The 24930-nt window shown below is 41.6% G+C and overlaps 2 protein-coding genes across 2 annotated transcripts in view; one reads left to right on the forward strand and one right to left on the reverse strand.

The window, feature by feature from the left end:
- LOC134753054 (nuclear pore complex protein Nup98-Nup96) overlaps nucleotides 1-24930 on the forward strand; it is an 83357-nt gene that overhangs the window by 16725 nt on the left and 41702 nt on the right. Inside the window, exons 14-26 of the mRNA XM_063688816.1 lie at nucleotides 7-118; nucleotides 953-1059; nucleotides 1974-2110; nucleotides 3787-3917; nucleotides 5413-5525; nucleotides 6503-6536; nucleotides 6989-7071; nucleotides 14370-14412; nucleotides 16333-16454; nucleotides 19719-19826; nucleotides 21180-21299; nucleotides 23146-23296; nucleotides 24693-24795. Of these exons, the coding sequence (XP_063544886.1) occupies nucleotides 7-118; nucleotides 953-1059; nucleotides 1974-2110; nucleotides 3787-3917; nucleotides 5413-5525; nucleotides 6503-6536; nucleotides 6989-7071; nucleotides 14370-14412; nucleotides 16333-16454; nucleotides 19719-19826; nucleotides 21180-21299; nucleotides 23146-23296; nucleotides 24693-24795 (1364 nt within the window). The remainder of the gene's footprint in view (nucleotides 1-6; nucleotides 119-952; nucleotides 1060-1973; nucleotides 2111-3786; nucleotides 3918-5412; nucleotides 5526-6502; nucleotides 6537-6988; nucleotides 7072-14369; nucleotides 14413-16332; nucleotides 16455-19718; nucleotides 19827-21179; nucleotides 21300-23145; nucleotides 23297-24692; nucleotides 24796-24930) is intronic.
- On the reverse strand, nucleotides 9810-12908 carry LOC134753279 (uncharacterized). Its single transcript, XM_063689123.1, has 2 exons — nucleotides 10781-12908; nucleotides 9810-10701 (listed from the first exon to the last, which is right to left on the reverse strand). Exon 1 carries the CDS (start codon nucleotides 12228-12230, stop codon nucleotides 10959-10961), a length of 1272 nt encoding a protein of 423 aa, XP_063545193.1. The 5' UTR covers nucleotides 12231-12908; the 3' UTR covers nucleotides 9810-10701; nucleotides 10781-10958.

Raw genomic sequence — 24930 nt, forward strand, 5'->3', positions numbered from 1 at the left:
TTACAGATGGTCTAGGAGGTGGATTAGGCGGTGGTATGTTCAACACGAGTGGTCTGGGCGGCCTGGGTGGTCTAGGCACGCAACAGACATTCGGCACGAATAATAGCTTCATGGGACAGTGAGTATACAAACTTTAATTTCAGGCATAGTGGATTTATTTTTAACTAAAGTGGAGTTCAATAGAAAAGACAAATACGAGTATTCAAGGGCCTGACACTCTTTGATGGAGAAGGATAGTCTTATTGCGATTCCTATAAGAGGAAAGAGAAAATAGTGGCATGCTTTGTCTTTATCACCGACCGGGCATTTTTTCATGGTCCGGTTATGGCATCATGTGGGCATCATAGCAAGGAGCAAGGACATGCAAACTGGATAAATTGCGTAGTAGTTTTTACGAAAGCGACTGCCATCTGACCTTCCAACCCAGAGGGTAAACTAGGCCTTATTGGGATTAGTCCGGTTTCCTCACGATGTTATCCTTCACCGAAAAGCGACTGGTAAATAAGTATCGATAATTTCCGAAAAGTCATTGGTACGAGCCGGGGTTTGAACCCGCGACCTCCGGATTGAAAGTCGCACGCTCTTACCGCGATGCCACGAGCGCTGTCCGACACCAAAGATAGATATAACTCCGTAATAGATGGACACAGTCTAAGGAAAAAACGTGCCTCGAAAATCAAGAAAATTTGATTCTCGATCAGATGGCGGGCGCCACTACCTTTGGCCTACGCTCGTATAGATGGCGTTGACGGTTTCGTTTGATATTTAACAATTTTAACGCATATCAGTGATAGAACATGGGTCAAAATCATATAAAAATAATTAATGCAGTAAAAAAAACGTTTATCCATATATAAATACATTTTTTGATATGTTTATTTTTAGTTATAATCGTGTGTCGATAGATGGCAGTAAATTTACTGTGGCTACAAATTTACTGTGATTGTTTCAGGAGCGTTCTATCAGCGGCCCCTCAAAACGTCCACGAGCAGATTCTGTCGCTAGTCGCCCGCCCCTACGGAGATTCACCGCTCTTCAAAGACTTGGTCCCTGATACTTGTAAGTAAATTTAAATAAAACCAGTATTTCTTTGGAAATCAGATTCCCTGTGGGAGCGTAGGTTCGTATCCTACCGACTGCGCCATGTTAAAAAATGTACCGGGACAAAGGAGCAAGTAATACACGTAAGCTAGTTGTAAGACTGATTGTTTATTTCTCTACCCACACATATGAGTATATATATGACAATAGAGTGAATCAGGCCACCGTAACCATGGCAACAAGAAAAAGTTAATTCTATGTTCTAGAAACTAATTCTGGATAATATATGTTTAGGGTTCCGTACCTCAAAAGGAAAAAAAACGGAACCCTTATAGGATCACTCGTGCGTCTGTCTGTCTGTCTGTCCGTCTGTCACAGCCCATTTTCTCAACTACTGGACCAATTAAGTTGAAATTTGGTACACATATGTAAGTTTGTAACCCAAAGACGGGCATGTAACGTAAACAAATGAATTTTAAACATTGGGGCCAGTTTGGGGAGGTAAATGGGAAAATTAAAAAATAAAGTTTTTCAAACTATATCGTGTTACATATGAAATAAAAGAGCTCATTTTGAGAATCTCAAATATATATTTTTTGTAATTTTAAAATAAATAGTTTAGAAGTTATTTAAGAAAATAGCGAAAAAATGACCATTCCCCACTTTATCTCCGAAATTACTGCGTCTAAAATTTTGAAAAAAAATCGTAAAACGGTTCTTTACCTATAGATGACAGAAAAACCTATTAGAAATGTGCAGTCAAGCGTGAGTTGGACTTAATTACTTAGTTTTTGATCTCTCACGTTTCACACTGAAAACTCACGTTTCACAATAAAAATACATTGTTAAAAATTGTGTAATGTACGGAACCCTTGGAACGCGAGTCCGACTCGCACTTGGCCGGGTTTTTTTGATAATCGTTGTATTTTCAGCCACAACAGCGGAAGATGCTCTAAAGCCCACAAATCCAGCGGCCGTAGCGGCGGTGCTGGCCAACGACGCGAACTACAGAGTCGGCTCCTCTGTCTCACGGCTCAAAGTGCTGCCCAGGGCCTCCTCGCACCCTCAGGTAAACGTTAATTCATAATTCATTTATTGCATTTATAATCATGTGTTTACAGAAGGTCTTACAAAGAGCATTTTACAGCTAAAGTGTTCACATGAACCCTGTTAGGGTATATAGCAATGTACTTATTAACTAAAACTTAATACTAAATACTAAAGCAATAATATTTCAACATTTATTTTTATATATATTGCATGCAACATGACACGTCAAAAATACATATTTTTCATTTTAACTAGATTAGGAACCATTAAATTTAACGTCGACAATAAAATGATTAAATTCATATATAATAATAAAATTTGATTTTTAATATTTTACATAATTGCTTAAAATCTAAATTGATTCAATGTACAAGAAAATATGATTTACGTTTTATTAACATTTACATATATATATTTTAATTCGATAAGGTTGTATCATTAAAAAATTCATCAATAGAGTAATAGCACTTAAAAACAATCAAAATGGGGCAATTTGTATGCAAATTGTATATAAAGTTGCTATTAAGGGCGTCCGCTGGCGCGGGTGCACTTCGCGGGCGCACGCACGCGGGTGCCATTGTAGGTAAAATCGCGCCAGTTTGGGTGTTACCGCACCAATCGATCGATGGCATGTGTCGACACTTCCATGTGGTATTGGATTGGTGTGGTAACACCCTTAGCAACGCTCATACCAAAAATAGATATAACTCCGTAATAGATAGATGCAGTCTAAGGAAAAAACGTGCCTCGAAAATCAAGAAAATTTGATTCTCGATCAGAGGGCGCTACTAGCTTTGGCCTACTGTCGTATAGATGGCGTTGACGGTTGCGTTTGTTATTTAACAATTTTAACGCATATCAGTGAAAAAACATGGGTCAAAATCATAAATATTATGATTTTGATCCAAATCTTCATTTTTAGTTTTAAAGTGTGTCAACAGATGGCAGTGAATTTACTGGGGTTACAAAATTTACTATGACAGTACCGCTCTAGTATAAGTTACTCTATGCTCATACTATTTTTCATTCATATATATATTTTTCATTAACCCGCTCCGTGCAACCGCGCCAGCTAGCCAGTTAGCTCGATGTAACCAAAAAAATACACTACACGAAACACTTAATGTTGGTGTAGCTCAAGCATAAATAGGCCATTTTTGGGCCAAGGTTTCCATTATTTGGCTAATATGTGAGCTACATCTGCTGCGACTGGTCGCCTCCAAGAATATTCAGCTAAATGTGTAATGCTTTTTAGGGTTCCGTACCCAAAGGGTAAAAACGGGACCCTATTACTAAGACTCCGCTGTCCGTCTGTCCGTCCGTCTGTCTGTCTGTCACCAGGCTGTATCTCATGAACCGTGATAGCTAGACAGTTGAGATTTTCACAGATGATGTATTTCTGTTGCCGCTATAACAACAAATACTAAAAACAGAATAATATAAATATTTAAATGGGGCTCCCATACAACAAACGTGATTTTTTTGCTGTTTTTTTCCGTAATGGTACTGAACCCTTCGTGCGTGAGTCTGACTCGCACTTGGCCGGTTTTTTAATTTATAATGTTTATGACCTTTTTTTAACGTTAACTATTTGCGTTAAATGGCAAATAAAGAGCTTACTTACTAACTTACTATTTATTAATATACGTCAATGTATCTTACATTTGTATGTAAACATTCGGTGTTTTTTTACAGAAATCACTGTTCGACGGTCTAGAAGAGTACGACGCCAGTTTAGAAGACCAGCTGACTCTCAAACCGAGCAGAAAGCGCCTCGTACTGCGTCCCAAGAACACCGCCACGCCGGAACCAGAAACACAAAACAGGTTATTGTCGAAATTAAATTATCGCGAGACATATTAACTTAACTAACTTAGCGGTTTCACTCATGTATTTTTAGTCACTCGCGCGACATGTTTCGGAGAGCCTAGGCACAGGGCGGACACGCTATACATAAAAATCACTCGTTTCTATGTGTGAACGGCACGTCTGTACACGCGTCATGCGTCATAGTGTGAGTAAGTTGCTTAAAAATAGTACTGAGAGTACGCCAGAAGTCCGCCAGATTTCTGTCGCGGGGCGAGGTAATTCGAGTCGGGGCGGGGCGGTGCGTGGCCCTTATTCTGTGGCCTAGGTCTCCATTTTCAAGCACTACCAGTGCCTGAGTGAAACATGTCGCGCGAGTGACTAAAAATACGTGAGTGAAACCGCTAAGTTAAGGTACTTATTGCTTAGAGTAATATAAGTAGACATAGAGTGCTCACTCCATACATCAGTTTTCTTACCAAAACGTGCTTTATTTCGTAGTCTACATCTAGCGTCAAGTAGCGGAACTCTCAGTACTGCTACTCGACACTAGATGTCGAATGTGTCGCAACTGACGAAAAGTGCATACAATTGTGCCATGCTTAACCAAAAGGGTACTTATTTACCAATAAAGTTCTGTATTCTGTATTGTCGCTTGTCAATAAGGCGCTATTTCCATATAGCTTGAATTTGAAATCAACCTTATTGACAATCGACAATGTGGTACCTTTTGATTGAAAACGTCACAATTTATAACTAATGTTAAAAGCTGACAGAGTTGAAAATAACTATCTTACCGGTTACTCTGGTTATAATATTAGCTGAAAAACGTTGAGCATTAGACTCTTTGTTTGCCGCGACATCTATTGTCAAGTATCAGTGCTGAGATTTCCGCTACTTGACTATATTCTGTTTTTTTATTCCGTAGACTAAAATGACATTTCGTGTGGTAATGTCATCTCATACACATGAAACGTCATTTTAGTCTACGGAATAAAAAAACAGACTTTATGTCGACTACGAAATAAAGCGCAAAAACTGATGTATGGAGTTACCACTCTTTCTTTACCTTATAGTGAACCAGTCGTAATGACCTAATATTAATTAATATTAATATTTAATTATTAATATTAATATTTGTTTAATACTAAACATTTAGTTTAGTTAGTGTGGGTCAAATCTTAGAAGCTAAATTTGACCCACTTCCCAATTTCCAACTGAGCTGTAATTTTGCATACATATGTAAATCGGATGACAATGCAATATTATTAAAGCTAATGATTTTTTTGCCAAAAACTTTTTATACTATAAACAATGAAAGTATTTGTCGCACTTAAACTATCGTGAGACATATTTCAAAATATTTATCAGTACGGTTTTTACTCACTATTATTTTTAGTCGCTTTTGGTGACATGTTTCGGATTCTTTGGGAATCCATCCTCAGGCACGAGTGTCCGCGGCGGTTGCGGGTGCGGGCGTACTGATAAATATTTTGAAAGTATTTGTTTTCGCAGATCGTTAGACGAGCAGAACCATAGAGACGTGCCTACCCAGACGGAAAAAGAGCGGACGGAGGTCAACTCTAACGACGACCCAGACGGACGACGGAACCTTAGCAACAATAACAGTGAGTTTCATTACTTACCTACATTAGAAAAATCATCACTACCCCTTATAAATAAATAGAATAATCTTTATTGCAACTTTAAATTATTACTTAACATTAGTTCCTGGCTCACAAAGTAGGTTTCCCTGTGTCTCAAGAGGTTCCTTCCCGATTACATGCGTATGGTTACAATGTTAGACATATATGTTTTTAAATTGAAAATTACTAATGTTATTTATATTAAGGCTTAATAATTTTGTTTGCTTTATTAATATATAAGTATGGAGCCAAGAAAGAAACTTTATAAAACAAAGCCCCGCCGCGTCTGGCTGTTTGTGTGTATGTATGTATGTATGTTCGCGATAAGCCGGGTTCACACATACATAATGCAAACTCGAGTCTATAAATCGCTCCGGCAAGCCGTCGCGATTTAACTATACTCTCGTTTGCAATGTTTAACTTACGCCCCATGTTGCACAATGTACTATTTTGATGACACATGTTGAATTTAATAACAAAATGTAGTAACATGGATAGCAAATGAGTAATTTATCACAATAATGTAGAAATTAAAATAATATATGGAAATAATACAAAAATACGGGACTTGAAAGTTTCAAAACTTAAGTAATTTTTCAACTTTTAAAAAGGAAAAAAGTAAGGGTACCATTCGATTTCTTACATTTTGTCCAGAAAAATATTGTACGGCAACTATATACATAAACGCAATATTTCATCGACAAAAACGCAATTTTCTTATTTTGTCCATACATTCAAAATGGGCTCTCAATGAACTTGACGTCACGTTCACTTATCGTTTTGTTAGAAGCGTTTCGCGAGTGAAGTACGACTGTCGGGCTTTGACTATTATTTCTGACTTTTGTATTGCTTTAATGCAATGGGTCCCATATAGACATTTGATCCTAAAAATAAACCTGATCGATTGATACCATTAATGAAAATTTGTCATCTAGCCTATTCTTTCAAATTTGTTTCAGATATAGAACTCAGTTCAGAGAAACATGCCAGTTGGTAAGTTGCAAATCTTTATTACATAACATCATGTTAACATTTAAATTTGTATCTACCATAGAGTAACTTATACTAGAGCAGTACTGTCATAGTAAATTTTGTAACCCCAGTAAATTCACTGCCATCTGTCGACACACTTTAAAACTAAAAATGAAGATTTATAAAAATACGATAAAATGTATTTAAATATGGATAAATTATTTTTTTATTTGATTTAATTATTTTTATGATTTTGACCCATGTTCTTTCACTGATATGCGTTAAAATTGTTAAATAACAAACGAAACCGTCAACGCCATCTATACGACAGTAGGTCAAAGCTAGTAGCGCCCTCTGAACGAGAATCAAATTTTCTTGATTTTCGAGGCACGTTTTTTTCCTTAGACTAGATCTTTGGTATCTACATATTATTAACCAAAACATGAGGTTCTAATTTTTGGTTATATTTATAGGCTCAGTTCTCCAAAGGCTGCGTGGCACGATAAGGAGAAACAAAGCGAAGAAGAGCCTACGTCCCGACTCTATCCTGATTTAGGTGAGTACTTCAGTAATTATACGTAAAGTTCGTTCGCGTTGAGAATGCAGGGAATTATCATTAAATTTAATTCGGTTAACATACAATGGGCGGGACACAACCGTTGTGTTCGAAAGTATGCCTCCAACTGGTCACTGTGAACTTGACCTTCTAATAGGGGATATTATTATTATTATTTGGGGCGTTGTGGGCCTTTGAGTGTCACGTCGACCAAACAGTGATCTATTGTGACGGCCCTTTAAAGCTCATTACTAATGCCCGTTGAATCCAGAAAATTCCAGATTCTTTGGGCCGTAATGTTCTGTACCTCATAGGGTTGCAGTACGTGCCGCCCTAAGTAGGTACTTCTTTTTGACATTAGTGGTCCACAGGAACAGAGAATGTGCATTGCAGTCTCCTCTGACTCCTGGCAGAACCTGCATGTCGGATCTTGTATCTTTCCTATTTGAAACATGTGTTTGTTCAACTTGCAGTGTCCAGTCAGTATTCTAGTCACCGCGCAGGTTTTGTGTCTTTTGAGCCCTAGAAGCTCCTTAGCAACTTTGCTGTTGAATCCTTTAATTAGAGCTTTCGAGTGTTTTTGTCCTTTGACGAACTTCCACCAATCGATTGCTCTCGTTTTTTCTAAGTTGCTGAGCAGAGAATATGCATCCCGTTTTGTGGTTCCACAGAACGGTTCTGGGCCGACCAGGGTTGTGTCTGCGCCCTTTCTAGCAAGTTCGTCCGCTTCTTCATTTCCGTTAATGTCGGAGTGCCCTGGTACCCATCTAAGTATGACTTTGTTGGAGTTAGCCAGTGCATTTAGGTTGTTTTTACAGTTCTGGACTAGTTTTGAGTTTGACTCAAGTGAATCTAGTGCCAGCAGAGCAGCCTGGCTGTCTGAGTTGATGTAGATATGTTGGTGTCTTAGGTTTTTATCCAGGTTGATCTCCGCACATTTGTTGATGGCGAAGACTTCTGCCTGGAAGATTGAGGCCTGTGTGCCCATGCTGACGCTAGCTCTGAGCTTAGGTCTTTCACCATAGATCCCACATCCTACATCATTGCCTTTCTTGGAACCATCTGTGTACCAAATATGGCTTCCCTCCTCAAAGTACATTTGGCCGTTGGTCCATTTGTCTCTAGGAGGTATTTCTACTGAGAACAGTTTGATAAATTGACATTCTGTGTGCGTGTCATCAGTGGGCATGCTAAGGGTTTTATTTGCAAAAACCCAGGCCTTCAGCTTGGTTAGTGCTTGAGAGCGCCATTTTGGCCTGTTTAGCGTGCATATTCTGTAGACGCACTGCTTGGCCTCCTTTTGCACCTGCAAGTGGAGTGGTAAAATGTCCAGCAGTGCATCGAGGGCCGCCCCCGGTGTCGAGGAGAAGGCGCCTGTTACTGTTAAACAAGCCATGCGTTGCAGGCTGTTTAGAGTATCTATTGCCGTCTTTTGGCTGGTTTTGTTACACCAGACTGCGGAGGCGTAGGTTATAATGGGCCTCACTACCGCTGTGTATAACCACATAGCAATTTTGGGTCTTATACCCCATCTTGCTCCTGCCATTCGACAGCATGACCACATGGCCATTTTCGCTTTTTGTATAATTTTCCTCAGGTGAGCGTTCCAAGTTAACTTTTGGTCGAAAGTGACCCCTAGATACTTGACCTCTTCTGAGAACGGTATTATTTGTCCATTAAGTCTTGGTTCTGTAAGCTTTTCAAGCTTCCGTTTTCTTGTAAATGGTACTATTACCGTCTTACTCGGATTAATGGACAGGTCATTTTCTCTACACCATTTGAATATTGTGTTTAGAGCTCCTTGCATTAGGTTGGATATAGTGTGGAGGCAAGGGCCTTTGACAATGACTACAAGGTCGTCGGCATATCCTTGTGTGTCATAGTCTTGGCCTGACATAATTGCAAGAAGTTGGTCCACTGCTAGGGTCCATAATAGTGGGGATAGAACGCCTCCTTGTGGGCACCCTTTTGTGGTATAAAATTCATGCTCTATAGTATTGAGGGTCAGAGTGGCTACTCTGTTCGAGAGCATGCTATGTACCCATCTGGTGGTGGTTTCGTCTACTCCCTTTGATTTCATACCATTAAGTATGGTCTCTGTGGGCGTATTATCGAAAGCACCCTCGACGTCAAGGAACGCACATAGAGCGGTTTGCTTTTCCTCTAGGGTTTTCTGCACCTTGTCAACCAGGTCGAGTAGGGCAGTCTCCGTAGATTTCCCCTTTTGGTAAGCATGTTGGTTTACACTTAGTGGTCTATCCACCAGATATTTCGCTCTAATGTGCTGATCAATGATTCTTTCCATCGTTTTGAGTAGGAACGATGTTAGACTAATAGGTCTGAAGGATTTAGGTTGTGAATAGTCCTTTTTCCCTGCTTTCGGTATGAAGCGTACCTTGACCCTAGTCCATTGATCTGGTATAATTCCCCACGCAAAACTTGCTCGGAATATTCTGGCCAGATGCGGGAGGAGGAGGTCCTGTCCTTGCTGTAAAAGTGCTGGAAACACTCCGTCTTCTCCTGCCGATTTAAATGGTTTAAATTTTTCCAATGCCCATTTAATTTTGTTTGGTCTAAAGATATTAGTTGCCAAATTCCAGTCGATATTGCGTGCCCTGTGGATTTGATTATTCCTTTGGGCGCATAACTGTGTGTTACTGGTTGTGTACGAACCGGGGAAGTGGGTGCCTCTGAGCAAGTCTAGAGTTTCCTCTTCTGTGCTCGTAAAAGTGCCATCTGGTCTTTTAAGAAGGCCGAGATAGTTGGTCGGTGTCTTGGAAAGTATTTTGTGAATTCGCGCTCCTTTGTGAGTTTGGGCAATCTCTTCACAGAACCTTCTCCATGACCTCCTTTTTGCCTTCCTGATTTGTTTATTATATTCAGTCAACGCTCTACCATACCTTTCCCACTCATTCGGCGTGGTCGAGTGATTGAATATGCGACGTGTAGACCTACGGAGGTTTTCTAGCCTTTTGTTCCACCACGTCGTTGTGTTAGTAGTTTTTGCCTCTTTCAAAGGACAGCTTTGTTCGTAGGCCCTAAGTATGCCTTCAGATAATAGATTAACTGTCAGGTTGAGAGAGTCTGGTGTTTTGACATATTTTGGTACATCCTTTAGACGATTTTCCAGGTCAGCCTTATAGGCTTCCCATGACGTTTCTTTTGGATTTCTACGCGTTAGTGGTTCCCTATCTAGAGAGTCCTTAACACTGAACAAAATATGTCTGTGGTCCGACATTGAATTTTCGCTGCTGACACGCCAGTTGGCTAGGCAGCTTGCCGCCTTTTCAGTAGCGAAGGTTATATCTAATACTTCTTGCCTAGCTCTAGTTACGAAGGTGGGCGTGTTGCCCTTATTCAACAAGTGCAGACAATTGGTAAAGATAAATTGGGATAGTAACTCACCCCTTTTGTTGATTCCAGTGCTCCCCCAGATGGTGTGGTGGGCGTTGGCATCACAACCCACAATAAGTTCCGCCTTTTGTGCCTGAGCGTACTCTAGCACTTTAGTCAGTTCTTCTGTGGGGTCTTGCTTCTCTCCGGGCAGGTAGGCGGAGCAGACTATTACCTTCAGTGCTCCTCTCCCTTTGAGATCGACGTAGGCAGCTACTATATCTTCACTGCATAGCTCTGTAACAGGCAAGAGGTTAATATTTTTGTTAAATACGATGCAGGCTCTCGGTTTAGCTCCTTTTTCGTAGATTAGTACCTTTCCTGCTCTGTTGAGTCCTGTTGCCATGGACTTGGTGTTTATCCATGGTTCTTGTATGAGGGCGATGTCCAGGCCATTTTCGCCAAAAAGCTTCTCTACGACCGCTGTGGCCGCTATGGCGTGGTGGAGATTGGCCTGAAGGAACATCACCCCCCTACCCCTGGTAGCGTCTTTTTTATTTGCCACGGCGGTGGGCACTGCCGTGCCCTTGGTGGCCTCCTCCGTTCCCTCTACCCCTTGGGCGGTTTTTGCCCCTGTAGCCTCCCCTGTTGGCGAGAAACCGCTGCAACCCCGGAGGTCCTGGAGTGGGATTGGAAGTGGAAGGAGCCGCACGCTTTGGACCTGAAGGCACCTTTCGGGCGGGTGTTTGGGTTAGGGTGGTGGGAGGGGCAGGGTTTGCAGGCTGCGGTGTTGGGTTTTGGGTGGGTTGCGTTTCGGGCTGTTGGGTCTTAGGTTGGCCCTTTAGCCGAAACTGGACCTCCCGGAAACCTAGGTTTGCCTTTAGGTCCTTTTTTTTAAGATTCTCCACCGACACGTCGTCCAGAGACAGGGTTACCAAAACCCCACCCTTCTCGACTTTGGTGTGGAGAGTCTTCCATAACTCTGTGTGCAGCCCCTGGTTCTGCGCATAGAGTAGAGATAGCGACTGCTTGACCATGGAGTCGTCTATCTCAGGAATGAACACCATCCCTATATTAGGCTTAGGAAGCTCATTTTCAGGGATGACCCCGAGGTTGGCTTCCGGCCATGGTTTTAGGGTTGGTGTTACTTCCTCAAGCCAGGCTTTGGATCTTTGGTCACTGCATGTAATGAGTAACCAACCTGGCTTGTATGCATAACCCTTGAACTTTGGTCCCTCATCCATCTCCAGAGTCGCAATCTTTTGCAAGATGGTATTGCATAGGGACCCCAACTGCGCGACGTTCATCGGCTTGGAGTCCTTGATTCCGACCCGGACCTGGCTAAGGACCTCGTTAAAGGGTTGTAGAGGTTGGGGTTGGGTTGGGGGGCTCTCACTCACCTTTGGGTTCTTGCTGGCGTTCCCCTGCGGTGATTTTTCCTCCGAGCGCGGCCGTTTGGCCGATTTCGGCTCGGGTTTGGAGTGTGAGGACCCGAACTTGTATCCCAACTTTTTAAGTTCCGCGAAGCTCTTTGCGGACAGTCGTAGCGCCTCCTCGTGCGCAACTCCTAGTCCTCTAAGAGCTTTGTAGCGGCCCTTCGCAGAGCCCGTCAATTTCTTGACGGACTTACGTGTGTCAGGGTTGGGAGCCTCCGTTGGGATGTTTGGGCAATGAATATCGCTCCTTTCATCCGTGTCGACGCTCTCCACTCCCTCCATGGCTTGCTCTGATGTTTGGGCAGAGTTTTCCGCACCTACCATCAGGGGCATTAGTTCCTGGCATAGGTCTTCCAGGGTACCTTCAGTTTTATTATTAACGTTCTCCATACAAATCCCACGAGAAGCTAGGGAAAAATGTGGTCGGTTCCAGCAGAGCCCCGCTTGCCGGAACAAGGCAAAATACTCCTCGAGGTTGCCCGGTATCGAGGGTCATCGTTAGCGGCTGAGCTTCCCCTCAGCCACGCATCTCTCGGCACGATTGTTCCACCTTAGATTGGGGATTTTTTAAAGAGGTTGTCTCCTCTTGGAGTGGAGTAGGAGAAGTGGTGTGAAAGGAAGCCTGGGGTTTGCATTCCGGGTCCCAAATGTGCGGAGGATCGTTCCGCACATTCAGGCTCCGGACTGCAAACCCCAGGAGAAGGGAAGGTAAGACGGGAATAACAGACGGGAAATGACGTTTTGGAGCATGGGATTACAGACAGGAATTCTAGGGTAAGGAAAGGAACACCTGGCGGGTGGGGATGCCACATCACTTGGCGTGGCCCACACCAGGCGGGGCCCTCATACTTGGCTACTAGTGATCCGGGGTATGTTGGTAAATGTAGCGACGCCCGTTACGACCACTAGCATTGCCCGGGGGAGACGACCCACCCACAAGTGTAACCCTGGGTGAGCTCGGCCCTGATCCGCGGCGGCAGATACAGGGCCGACGGGGACGTGTATGACGGACTTGAGGTGTAGGCCAATAGCTCAGCGTCGCATACCTGAGCGTACCTACCCCTCCTCCCCCCCTATATATAGGGGATATTACTACAATGTTCTGCCACCAGAGTGCAGCACTAGCCTTTTTAGTAAACCATAAGAGTAACTTATACATACTGTGCCTTTAATAGTTTTTTGACAAGTTTTCAGAGGTAATAAAATATGACATTGATGCATCAAGGCGGTTTGTTTACAGAGGATCTACCGGGAAACGCGAATCCGAAATCTCGCTATCTGCCTCTTTATCGCTCGAATATGCAAGAGTGACAGAGATGTTAGGTAACGAAATTTCGATTTTCTTGTTTCACGATAGACCCTCAGATTGTGGTAGTGGCGCCACCTACGCTGAGTTTCGCGTAATATTCCCTATTAGGAACGATTTGATTGGTTAGGAAGCGTTGCTAGGCCGGCGGGCAATGATGGATTCACTGCATTCGAATGCGACCGAACTAATAGGTAAAAATCTGAGCTAAGACCCCCCCTCTTAGGCCTGATTTACTCCTACGCTAAAGTCGGTCGCTGACGTCGGTTGAGCGTATCGTCAGAAGAAATATCTGCCGCGGACGTCAGCGTCGCTGTGCGGGGGCCCATAGAAGGAAATAACGTAGCGTAGGAGGAAATCAAGCCTTACATTAAATTACATTGTCATTGGCGACTGTCTCTGAGTGTTCATATATCGTCAGGTGACAACCAAAACTCACTAATTACCACAACAAGTTCTTAGCCATAGTGAACCGTATTAGTACCGTAATAAGGTTGATTTTTGTTTAATATTTTTTTAGTAAATAAATAAATATTATAGGACATTATTACACAAGTTGACTTAGTCCCACGGTAAGCTCAATAAAGCTTGTGTTGTGTTAAGTATAAATACTTAAATACATAGAAAACATCCGTGCTCAACACTGAATAAATGCCCTTATCAGGATTTGAACCCAGGACCATCGGCTTCACAAGTAGGGTCACTACCCACTAGGCCAGACTGGTCGTCAAAAGTAATTAGTGAGTTTTTATTGTCACCTGACGATATGTAAAATAGTTATTGGTTTTACAAGGGAGCAAAGTTCTTGTTTAACCGCTCATGCTTATATTGATACTCGAGTCAGCGAAATATTTCAAAATTGAACCACGAGCATAGCGTGTGGTTCGAAAAGTGAACTCTTGAGGTGCATTCCACGAGAACGTCCTTTACGAAACGCTGTTCTTTTAATACTTTTGAAAAGGCTGAGGAAATGATATTGGGTCTGGTAATATTTCATGACTTTACCGGCAAGCTCGCAGTATAATCTCGAGCTTTACGGATTTGATTGAATTAGCTGCCATACAAGGCAAAAGCATTTCGTAAGGGACATTCTCGTGGAATGCCCCTTGAGCGTCGCGAGGGTTTCAAGGCACGAGGATTAAACATTTTTTTTTAGGAAAGAATCGTTTTCGGTAAGATAAAGTACGGATTGATTAACGTAACTTCATCCCAATTGTTTACAGATAAGGAGTTACCGGCACAGTTTCCTGAACGTCGGTCTAGTTGGTAAGTTCACGTCTTTAGGGTTCTGTACCCTCGTCAGGCCCAATGTGATTCCTAAAGGACATATTCCATTTTTGGCAAGTTATGAATGAAAAGCCTGGAGAGGTTGAAATTACGCTGAAATTCCTTTTTTTTTTTTACTTAAAATTTGAAAACGTCGGTCTAGTTGGTAAGTTAACGTCTTTAGGGTTCTGTACCCTCGTCCGGCCCAATGTGATTCCTAAAGGACAAATTCCATTTTTATCAAGTTATGAATGAAAAGCCTGGAGAGGTTGAAGTTATGCTGAAATTCCTTTTTTTACTTAAAATTTGAAAACGTCGGTCTAGTTGGTAAGTTAACGTCTTTAGGGTTCTGTACCCTCGTCCGGCTCAATGTGATACCTAAAGGACAAATTCCATTTTTGGCAAGTTATGAATGAAAAGCCTGGAGAGGTTGAAGTTACGCTGAAATTCCTTTTTAGGGTTCCGTACCCAAAGGGTAAAAACGGGAATTACTAAGACTCCGCTGTCCGTCTGTCTGTCTGTCTGTCACCAGGCTGTATCTCATGAACCGTGATAGCTAGACAGTTGAAATTTTCACAGATGATGTATTTCTGTTGCCGCTATAACAACAAATACTAAAAACAGAATAATATAAATATTTAAATGGGGCTCCCATACAACAAACGTGATTTTTTTGCTATTTTTCGTGCGCGACTCGCACTTGGTCGGTTTTTTGTTTTTACTTAAAATTTGAAACAAAGGAAAATCAACCCTACTTACCAAATAATTTGGTTTTAAATTTCAATGGTTTAAACTGAGTATGGTGGGCAGGACGAGTTCGGTTCTTAGATCGGTTATTAGAATTTTGGGAGTTATGAACCGACACGGGCGGTTTAAAAGAGGCAAAGATTTATATAACTCCGTATAAGATGGATACAGTATAAGGAAAGAACGTGCCTCGAAAATCAAGAAAATTTGATTCTCGACAGATGGCGCCACCACATTTTACCACCTTTGGCCTATTCTTGACTAGATGGCGTGGACGGTTTCGTTAGTTATTTAACAATTTTAACGTATATTAGTGAAAGAATATGGGTCAAAATCATACAAAAATTATAAATGCAATCATTTATCCATATATAAATACATTTTTTGGTATTTTTAACCATTTATTTTTAATTTTAATCGTGTGTCGATAAATGGCAGTGAATTTACCGTGGCTACAAAATTTACTATGACAATACTTGCTGTTACTAACCGTAGTATAAGATTACCCATAAGCATTACTAACACTGATTGATCCTAGTTGGTCGTTGAATAAATAATTTAATTAATATGTAGCCTAATAATATGTAGCGCAATAAAGAAGTTTTGATTTTTTTTTTTAATTTAAAATACTCCTCTATCTTATATATCCTCTTTGATAAAGGTGACAAATTAACTGTCAAGTGTCAACTATTGGAACTAGGCTGTCACACACTGGGATGTTTACATATACCTAACCTAAATAAACTATATTTGACCGAAATAATAAATAAATTATTTTTGTTATCAATTCAGTTTTTGGAAAACTTTAAAAACGGCTCGCGAGGTTTACAGCTCACAGAACCACTAGTTTATTAGGGTTCCGTACCCAAAGGGTAAAAACGGAACCCTATTACTAAGACTCCGCTGTCCGTCTGTCCGTCTGTCTGTCTGTCTGTCACCAGGCTGTATCTCATGAACCGTGAGAGCTAGACAGTTGACATTTTCATAGATGATGTATTTCTGTTGCCGCTATAACAACAAATACTAAAAACAGAATAATATAAATATTTAAATGGGGCTCCCACACAACAAACGTGACTTTTTTGCTGTTTTTTTTCCGTAATGGTACGGAACCCTTTGTGCGCGAGTCCGACTCGCACTTGGCCGGTTTTTTACACCACTTTATTATAACAGGCTAACAACGAAGCCCCTTCGGAAACCGCTGCCCTCCGCCGCCGAGACCTCCGCCGAACATTCATTGCGGGAACTCCGTGTCTGGACCGAAAGAGACAAGGAGAACATCGACAGCTTGTCCGGTGAGTGAAATATGTAGACCTGGATCTGTGTTTGACAGGATGACAACGATGCCCCGCAAACCGCTGCGCTCCGCCGCCGAACATTCATTGCGGGAACTCGGCGTCTGAAGCGAAAGAGACAAGGAGAACATCGACGGCTTGTCCGGTGAGTGACATATGTAGACCTGGATCTGTGTTTGACAGGCTGACAACGATGCCCCGCAAACCGCTGCCCTCCGCCGCCGAACATTCATTGCGGGAACTCGGCGTCTGAAGCGAAAGAGACAAGGAGAACATCGACGGCTAGTCCGGTGAGTGACATATGTAGACCTGGATCTGTGTTTGACAGGCTGACAACGATGCCCCGCAAACCGCTGCCCTCCGCCGCCGAACATTCATTGCGGGAACTCGGCGTAAGGAGCGAAAGATACAAGGAGAACGTCGACAGCTTGTCCGGTGAGTGACATATGTAGACCTGGATCTGTGTTTGACAGGCTGACAACGATGCCCCGCAAACGGCTGCCCTCCGCCGCCGAACATTCATTGCGGGAACTCGGCGTAAGGAGTAAAAGAGACAAGGAGAACATCGACAGCTTGTCCGGTGAGTGACATATGTAGACCTGGATCTGTGTTTGACAGGCTGACAACGATGCCCCGCAAACCGCTGCCCTCCGCCGCCGAACATTCATTGCGGGAACTCGGCGTCTGAAGCGAAAGAGACAAGGAGAACATCGACGGCTTGTCCGGTGAGTGACATATGTAGACCTGGATCTGTGTTTGACAGGCTGACAACGATGCCCCGCAAACCGCTGCCCTCCGCCGCCGAACATTCATTGCGGGAACTCGGCGTAAGGAGCGAAAGATACAAGGAGAACGTCGACAGCTTGTCCGGTGAGTGACATATGTAGACCTGGATCTGTGTTTGACAGGATGACAACGATGCCCCGCAAACCGCTGCGCTCCGCCGCCAAACATTCATTGCGGGAACTCGGCGTCAGGAGCGAAAGAGACAAGGAGAACATCGACAGCTTGTCCGGTGAGTGACATATGTAGACCTGGATCTGTGTTTGACAGGCTGACAACCATGCCCCGCAAACCGCTGCGCTCCGCCGCCGAACATTCATTGCGGGAACTCGGCGTAAGGAGCGAAAGAGACAAGGAGAACATCGATAGCTTGTCCGGTGAGTGACATATGTAGACCTGGAACTGTGTTTGACAGGCTGACAACGATGCCCCGCAAACGGCTGCCCTCCGCCGCCGAACATTCATTGCGGGAACTCGGCGTAAGGAGCAAAAGAGACAAGGAGAACATCGACAGCTTGTCCGGTGAGTGACATATGTAGACCTGGATCTGTGTTTGACAGGCTGACAACGATACCCCGCAAACATTCATTGCGGGAACTCGGCGTCAGGAGCGAAAGGGACAAGGAGAACATCGACAGTGTTTGTCGTGGGAATACACTTTGATGCAAGTGGGCACGTATGTACGTGTAGTAAGAGTCTTGAGAGGTCCAGGAGGCTTCTAAGGGGTGTAAGTGCCGGGATTAGTATACCGACATTTGCGCACGTATATTAAACGACGATTTTTTATTTAATATAGTCGTGAGAAACAATTTATTATGAAAGTTTTTAGTAATAACTAATTCTGTGAATGAAAATAGTTCGCCCTACTTTTTTTCTGTTTGTGTCAATTTTTATTCCGGCATGTTTCACAGAAATATAGTAGTATTTAGTAGTAATCACTTTATTGTACACAAAACAGGTTTACAAAAATAAATTACAGTAATGGAAGTACAAAGGCGAACTCCCCCCCTACCCTACCCTACCCTAACCCATCATTTCCTTTCCCCTATAGGATCCCAGCATCGCAGTAATTCGAGCGTCTTCCAGTTCTGGGGAGAACAGAGTGCGTGCACGTCAAGCGATATATCGCATCATATAAGCGGAATATATGGTTAATATTTACCTTACCTCCCACCATACTCCCAGTAATACAGTAGGTTAAGTAGGTATCATAGTATTTATCACTATATAGTATAAAACAAAGACGCTTTCCGCTGTCTGTCTGTCCCTATGTACGCTTGCGCAACGGATTATGATGCGGTTTTCACCTATCAATAAAGTAATTCTTGAGGAAGGTTTTAGTGTATAATTTGTAAAGTTTTTGTGTAACCTGTGCGAAGCCGGGGCAGGTCTCTAGTTTACATATATTTTATTGCGCTAAAACAGGACGGAAATCGTTTTAGGATCATTCCATGAAGAACTTGTCTATAGTTGTCCCGTACAATCGAGAATTTTATGAAGATTTTCGGGATTATTTTTCTCTGACAAATGGTCACAGAATGGTGAAATGTCCAAAATAGCCGCGATAGCTAAAGAGGGCTGTTTGAATCTGGCCTCCACCACTGGAGGGCTTCGTCAATTTTTTCTATAGTATATGATATCTTTTTCTGTTTATGATTTGTTTATAGTTGTATAATTGTTACCAAACTATGAATTAAAAATAGGTAGTAAGCGCCAAATGTGCTTAGAAATATTAGAAAAGTTTCTATTTTTACAGTTTTTACCTATTTATTGGTTAGTAAAACCAAAGATAGATATAACTCCGTAATAGATGGATACAGTCTAAGGAAAAAACGTGCCTTGAAAATCACGAAAATTTGACTCTCCATCAGATGGCGCCAGTACCTTTGGCCTACTCTCGTATAGAGGGCGTTGACGGTTTCGTTTGTTATTTAACAATTTTAACGCATATCAGTGAAAGAACACGGGTCATAATCATAAAAATAATTTATGCAAATAAAAAAAAACATTTATCCATATTTAAATACATTTTATCGTATTTTTATAAATGTTCATTTTTAGTTTTAAAGTGTGTCGATAGATGGCAGTGAATTTACTGCGGTTACAAAATTTACTATGACAGTACCGCTCTATAATATTATATCCTCTTTGGTAAAACATTCCCTCACCCAAAACCCCAGGGTATGTTAATAAAAGCACCACAACAACAAACAATGCGAATCTAGACATTAATAGTTATTTACGATACAAGTGCGGAAAAGAGGAAATTCGAAACGAGTGGCGATAAATTAAAACACGACCGCAGGGAGTGTTTTAAATCGACACGAGTTGCGAATTACCTATTCGCACGTGTATCGTACAACGTTTTACAGTACATATGGCCCTTTAAACTTTCGACATATGCACGAAAAGTGCTCATTTACGCACTAGTGCGAGAAAGTAGCACCATATGTACTGTAATAATAATTGTTTTATCTTCAGATGAGGAGTGTATGACCCGCGAGCCACCGCCGGCCGCGCCGCACCCGGCGGGCGTCAAACTGACCAGGCCTGGATACTACACCATACCCTCCCTAGAGGAGATGGTCGGTAAGTGACGCCTTGTACGATATTCTAGGGCTCCCGTTCTGTCGTGGGACTCGTGGGGTACAGAATACTCTACTGGGTAAGCGTAACATGTTAAATGTTTTGTGACTAGCACAGAATAAGTAATAGTATTATCATACAGAACGGCCACGCACCGCCCCGCCCCCACTCGAATTACCTCGCCCCGCGACAGAAATCTGGCGGACTTCTGGCGTACTCTCAGTACTATTTTTAAGCAACTTACATAGAAACGCAAGTGATATGGTTCAAATTCATGAAACAGCCCATTAGGAGATAACACGTTATGTTATCTCCAAAAGAAAATACAACTCTGATTGTTCTCTGTATGAGCTGCCACATAAATTTGAACCTTAATACTATCACGATAGTTGCTTTTTAAGCGACAAGGTTGCTTTGGTACGTGCTGACGACCGCTCTTAAAAGAAACTAAGACTGATTTTTTTGGGGCTTGGGCCCTAATCTGTTAAACATAAATAACAGATTAGGGCCCAAGCCCCAAAAAAATCATCTGAGATAATTCATACTACACAAGTATCAAGTAGTTGCCCTAAAACTAACTTGCCTTGTTTGCTAGTCCCTCTTGTAGTATAAAAAAACTTAATCTGTTTACGCTTTAAATCAATAGCAGGCGTGACTCAATCCGCGATTTCGTCGCGCCGCTACAAATACATGCGGCCGCCCCCAGTTAGCCTCATGCATGAAGTTTATATTTGAACGAAATATGTTTTATTCGGATGTTTGTTACCGTTATATCATGTTACAAATGCATTTCCGTTTTTAAATTACCATTTAATTACTTAAAATTATAAATAAAAAGTACAAAAATTTGCCCGCGAAAAGCTAGTGAGCGAAACGCTCGAAACGCCACGTGACGTCACGCGTTCGACAGATTAGTGTCATTAGTAGCAAACGTCAGTTAGGCCGCCCAACGTGTGACGTCATCACGCTCTGTCGAATTCGCGCCAAAATTTATGAGCGTTTCAACCGCTCAAAAATTTTCAACATTTTAAATATTTTTTAATAAAATAATGTTAAGGTTTATTAAAGTATTTTTATCATTTCCGGTGTTCCAACGATATAAATTATGAATCCAAAAATAAAAATTAATTCATGCATGGAGCTAGTTCTGAGGTCTAGCCATAGTAATTGCCGCGCACCGCTACGGACAGGACGCCTGTTCGCGCATGCGCCACCTAGCGGTCATATCTGTCATAATAAACGCGTTTTGTTAGAGAGTGAATGTTCTGTACCTGTCGTGTCCTTGCTATAGTATATAATAGCTAGTACTATTATTTATTCTGTGTCAATAGTTTAATATCCACTTTTGTTCTGTAGCATACATGCGACCGGATGGTTCGTGCGTGGTGCCGCACCTGACTATCGGCAGAAAGAACTACGGGAACGTGTTTTACGATTGCGAGGTCGACGTTGCTAACTTAGATCTCGACGCGTTAGGTAAGTTACTATACATATCTTTTTTTTTTGTTGACGCTGGGGTTAATGCATTTACGCATCTTACCCCCGGGCTGAGGAAGCCCATTGGGGGGTTGTATGTGGGACTCGCTCCTCCCGTACATCCTTTGTTAGCCAGAGGAAGGGGAGGAGAATACCCACTAACATCCCCTGCGGCGTAACCCTCTTTACCGTTACTATGCCCACAAGCTCTTTCGAATAATGAGGGTATGAACTTGAATGTACAGTCGGGCGCTCCGATATATCTGATGTCGACTGTACCTCCAATATCTTCATCTACACCAAAGATAGATGTAACTCCGTAATAGATGGATACAGTCTAAGGAAAAAACGTGCCTCGAAAATCAAGAAAATTTGATTCTCGTTCAGAGGGCGCTACTAGTTTTGGCCTACAGTCGTATAGATGGCGTTGACGGTTTCGTTTGTTATTTAACAATTTTAACGCATATCAGTGAAAGAACATGGGTCAACATCATAAAAATAATTAATGCAAATAAAAAAAATCATTTATCTATATTTAAATACATTCTATCGTATTTTTATAAATCTTCATTTTTAGTTTTAAAGTGTGTCGACAGATGGCAGTGAATTTACTGGGGTTACAAAATTTACTATGACAGTACCGCTCTAGTATAAGTTACTCTATGATCTACACTGATAAGGTCAGGCGGCGTAGCGAAGATAACAGTCTTTTATCGATAACGTCGATAGAAAACCAAACTGTGTAGGAATGACATGCAAATGAAAAGTCATGTAGTTTTTTTAATCTTTTTTTTATTTATTTTTTAAATAAATAAATATTATAGGGACATTCTTACACAAATTGGCTAAGTCCCACGGTAAGCTCAAGAAGGCTTGTGTTGTTGTTGTACTCAGACAACGATACGAACGAACGATATATATAATACTTATACAAATACTTAAATACATAGAAAACGTCCATGACTCGGGAACAAATATATGTAGTTATTTGTATATATTATCATTTCCGGTTTTGACTGACTTTTTCAGTATGTCAGGTCGAATACCTCCTCGCCTCTTCTTAGCGCTTCCATTGTTACATCTTCGGCGCCGAAGCCTGGCCCCGCTAAACGGTGTCACCAGGCTAGGGGTCGTGGGGTTGTATAACGGCCGGTAGTGACAAAGCTGGCACACAGCCGTCCCCAAAATGACGGCGAACGACCACCCCACAACGGTGTCAGAAACACCGGGTGTTACATTTTCACGTTCGACTTTTGAAATTCTAAACCGAAGAATTGACTTAAGGCGGTTCCCTGAGCCAGGAGGCGAAAACTCCTTATATGATCATGTTTTTCTAAAAGGCGTTGATAGTTGTAGACGTGGAAAAAATATATTTAGTTCTTGACTATATTATCTTTAATATCATAGCTTCCGATACACGAATTATGACACTTCGCTCGATACAATTAATTCCCAAAGTAACCTCTAACTCAGACTTTTAATTAAACTTTACTCGCTTATTTATTATGTATTACTATAAACAAAAAAAGAAGAAAAAAACAATCTTAACTTAAATAGTAATTACATAGCTTTCGAATTTTGATATTGTTAGGTAACGTTTTTAAAATAAATAAAAATCGACAAAATTCGATCAAAATTGACATTTGGCGCGCATGATCTTTCCCGTTCTTTCTTGCGAAATGTGACAGTGACAGCGGCAAACCGATGGAACGGCCTTAAGGGTTGCTGAGCAAACATACTTCATAATAACAACTTGTTTTGACAATTTGACATCTGGTAAAGCATAGCTACCTTGACTGGTTACTTCACTACCCTGTAGGTACTTAATTAAATTGTTGATTTGCAGTGCACTTCCTAAACAAGGAGGTGATTGTGTACCCCGAGGATTCAGACAAGCCACCGGTGGGCCAAGGACTGAACCGGCGCGCCGTGGTCACGCTCGACCGGATCTGGCCCAGGGACAAGACGGAGAAGACCCCCATCACGGACCCGGAGAGGTACAGTTCATAATAGTATTTTGTGCAACAGGTAATTAGATCTTCAAATTCAAGGGCCGAAGATACAAAACGAGACGAAGTGGAGTCGATAGACTTTAATTGTGTACAGTCAAGGGCATAAATATTAATATCGGATAATGAGGCTTTCGCGAGTACAGCTCAGCAAGGACTGACAGATGAGCATCGCCGTAATGGCGTCGCCTAGTGGAGTTTCCCAAGTTATTTCTGTTTTTATTGTATTAAATCCTTTATTTGATGATGATTGGTGTATTATTTTAACAATATATATACATTCCCAAAGTTTCAAAAATATGCGTACACTCTTACGCTTGAGACAATAAAGTCGTGTTCACATATTTTTGAGCCATTTGTCTGGATCGATATTTTTGCCTTAGACTGTACCGTTGCACACTAGGGCATGAAGCCACCCATTTTACCTGAGGTAATTTATGAGAAGTGTAACAAAAAAAATTTACTTCTCATGCTCGTAAAGTTCGACTTTAAGTCGTGCGTAGAGGACATAAAATCGCTTTTTAAGCTCTAGTGCATAAAATACAACAACCGAGTACAATTTTCTTTAGTCTTCGAGTCGGTTGCCGACCCCTGCTATAGACAAGCGCCGGCTCGCCCAACGCGCCGCACTTCTAATGAAGTTGATTTAGATATCACTAGCAGTCATTTAATTGACAAATAAGTGCTGGAGTAGATAAATAATTGTATATTATAGTTACCAAAGATAGATATAACTCCGTAATAGATGGATACAGTCTAAGGAAAAAACGTGCCTCGAAAATTACGAAAATTTGATTCTCGATCAGAGGGCGCCACTAGTTTTGGCCTACACTCGTATAGAGGGCGTTGACGGTTTCGTTTGTTATTTATAATTTTAACGCATATCAGTGAAAGAACATAGGTTAAAATCATAAAAATAATTAATGCAAATAAAAAAAATCATTTATCCATATTTAAATACATTTTATCGTATTTTTATAAATATTTATTTTTAGTTTTAAAGTGTGTCGACAGATGGCAGTGAATTTGCTGGGGTTACAAAATTTACTATGACAGTACCGCTCTAGTATAAGTTACTCTATGTAGTTACCTAATGGAATCAACATTTGGGCTTGAACCAACCTCGATACGTCTTGTCTTGGCTGGACCGCTTTTCCAATTAACAATCGGGTCATGATTACGTTTTATATGCAGTTAATAACGTCAATAATTGTGACGTTTTCAAGTAAAAGGTACTACATTGTCGCTTACCATACGGACGAAATTTGCTAGTATCTTTATACGAATAACCTATCAGAGCGTCCATATGGCAAGCAACAAAGTGGTACCTTTTGCTTGAAAACGACACAATTGAGCTATTAACTGAGGTACACATTTGTTACAGATTACTAACAATGGACTACGAGGGTAAGCTGCGGCGTGTCTGCGACAAACACGACACGAAATTCATCGAATACCGCCCGCAGACCGGCAGCTGGGTCTTCCGAGTAAGTTATTACAATACAAAGTTAAAAGTTTCATACGAGTTTGACACTTACCTGTCACTCCCAAGTCAGACCAACAAGAGCCAACTATTTAAAAGGCAATCCTAAATAAGAATATGTGACATTTTCAACCAAAAG

The sequence above is a fragment of the Cydia strobilella genome, chromosome 26 (assembly GCF_947568885.1).
Source record: "Cydia strobilella chromosome 26, ilCydStro3.1, whole genome shotgun sequence".
Classification (NCBI taxonomy): Eukaryota; Metazoa; Arthropoda; class Insecta; order Lepidoptera; family Tortricidae; genus Cydia; species Cydia strobilella.

What these genes read in the sequence shown, in the direction of transcription:
- LOC134753279 (XM_063689123.1), bottom strand. Translation starts at nt 12,230, where the DNA reads ATGGAGAACGTTAATAATAAAACTGAAGGTACCCTGGAAGACCTATGC.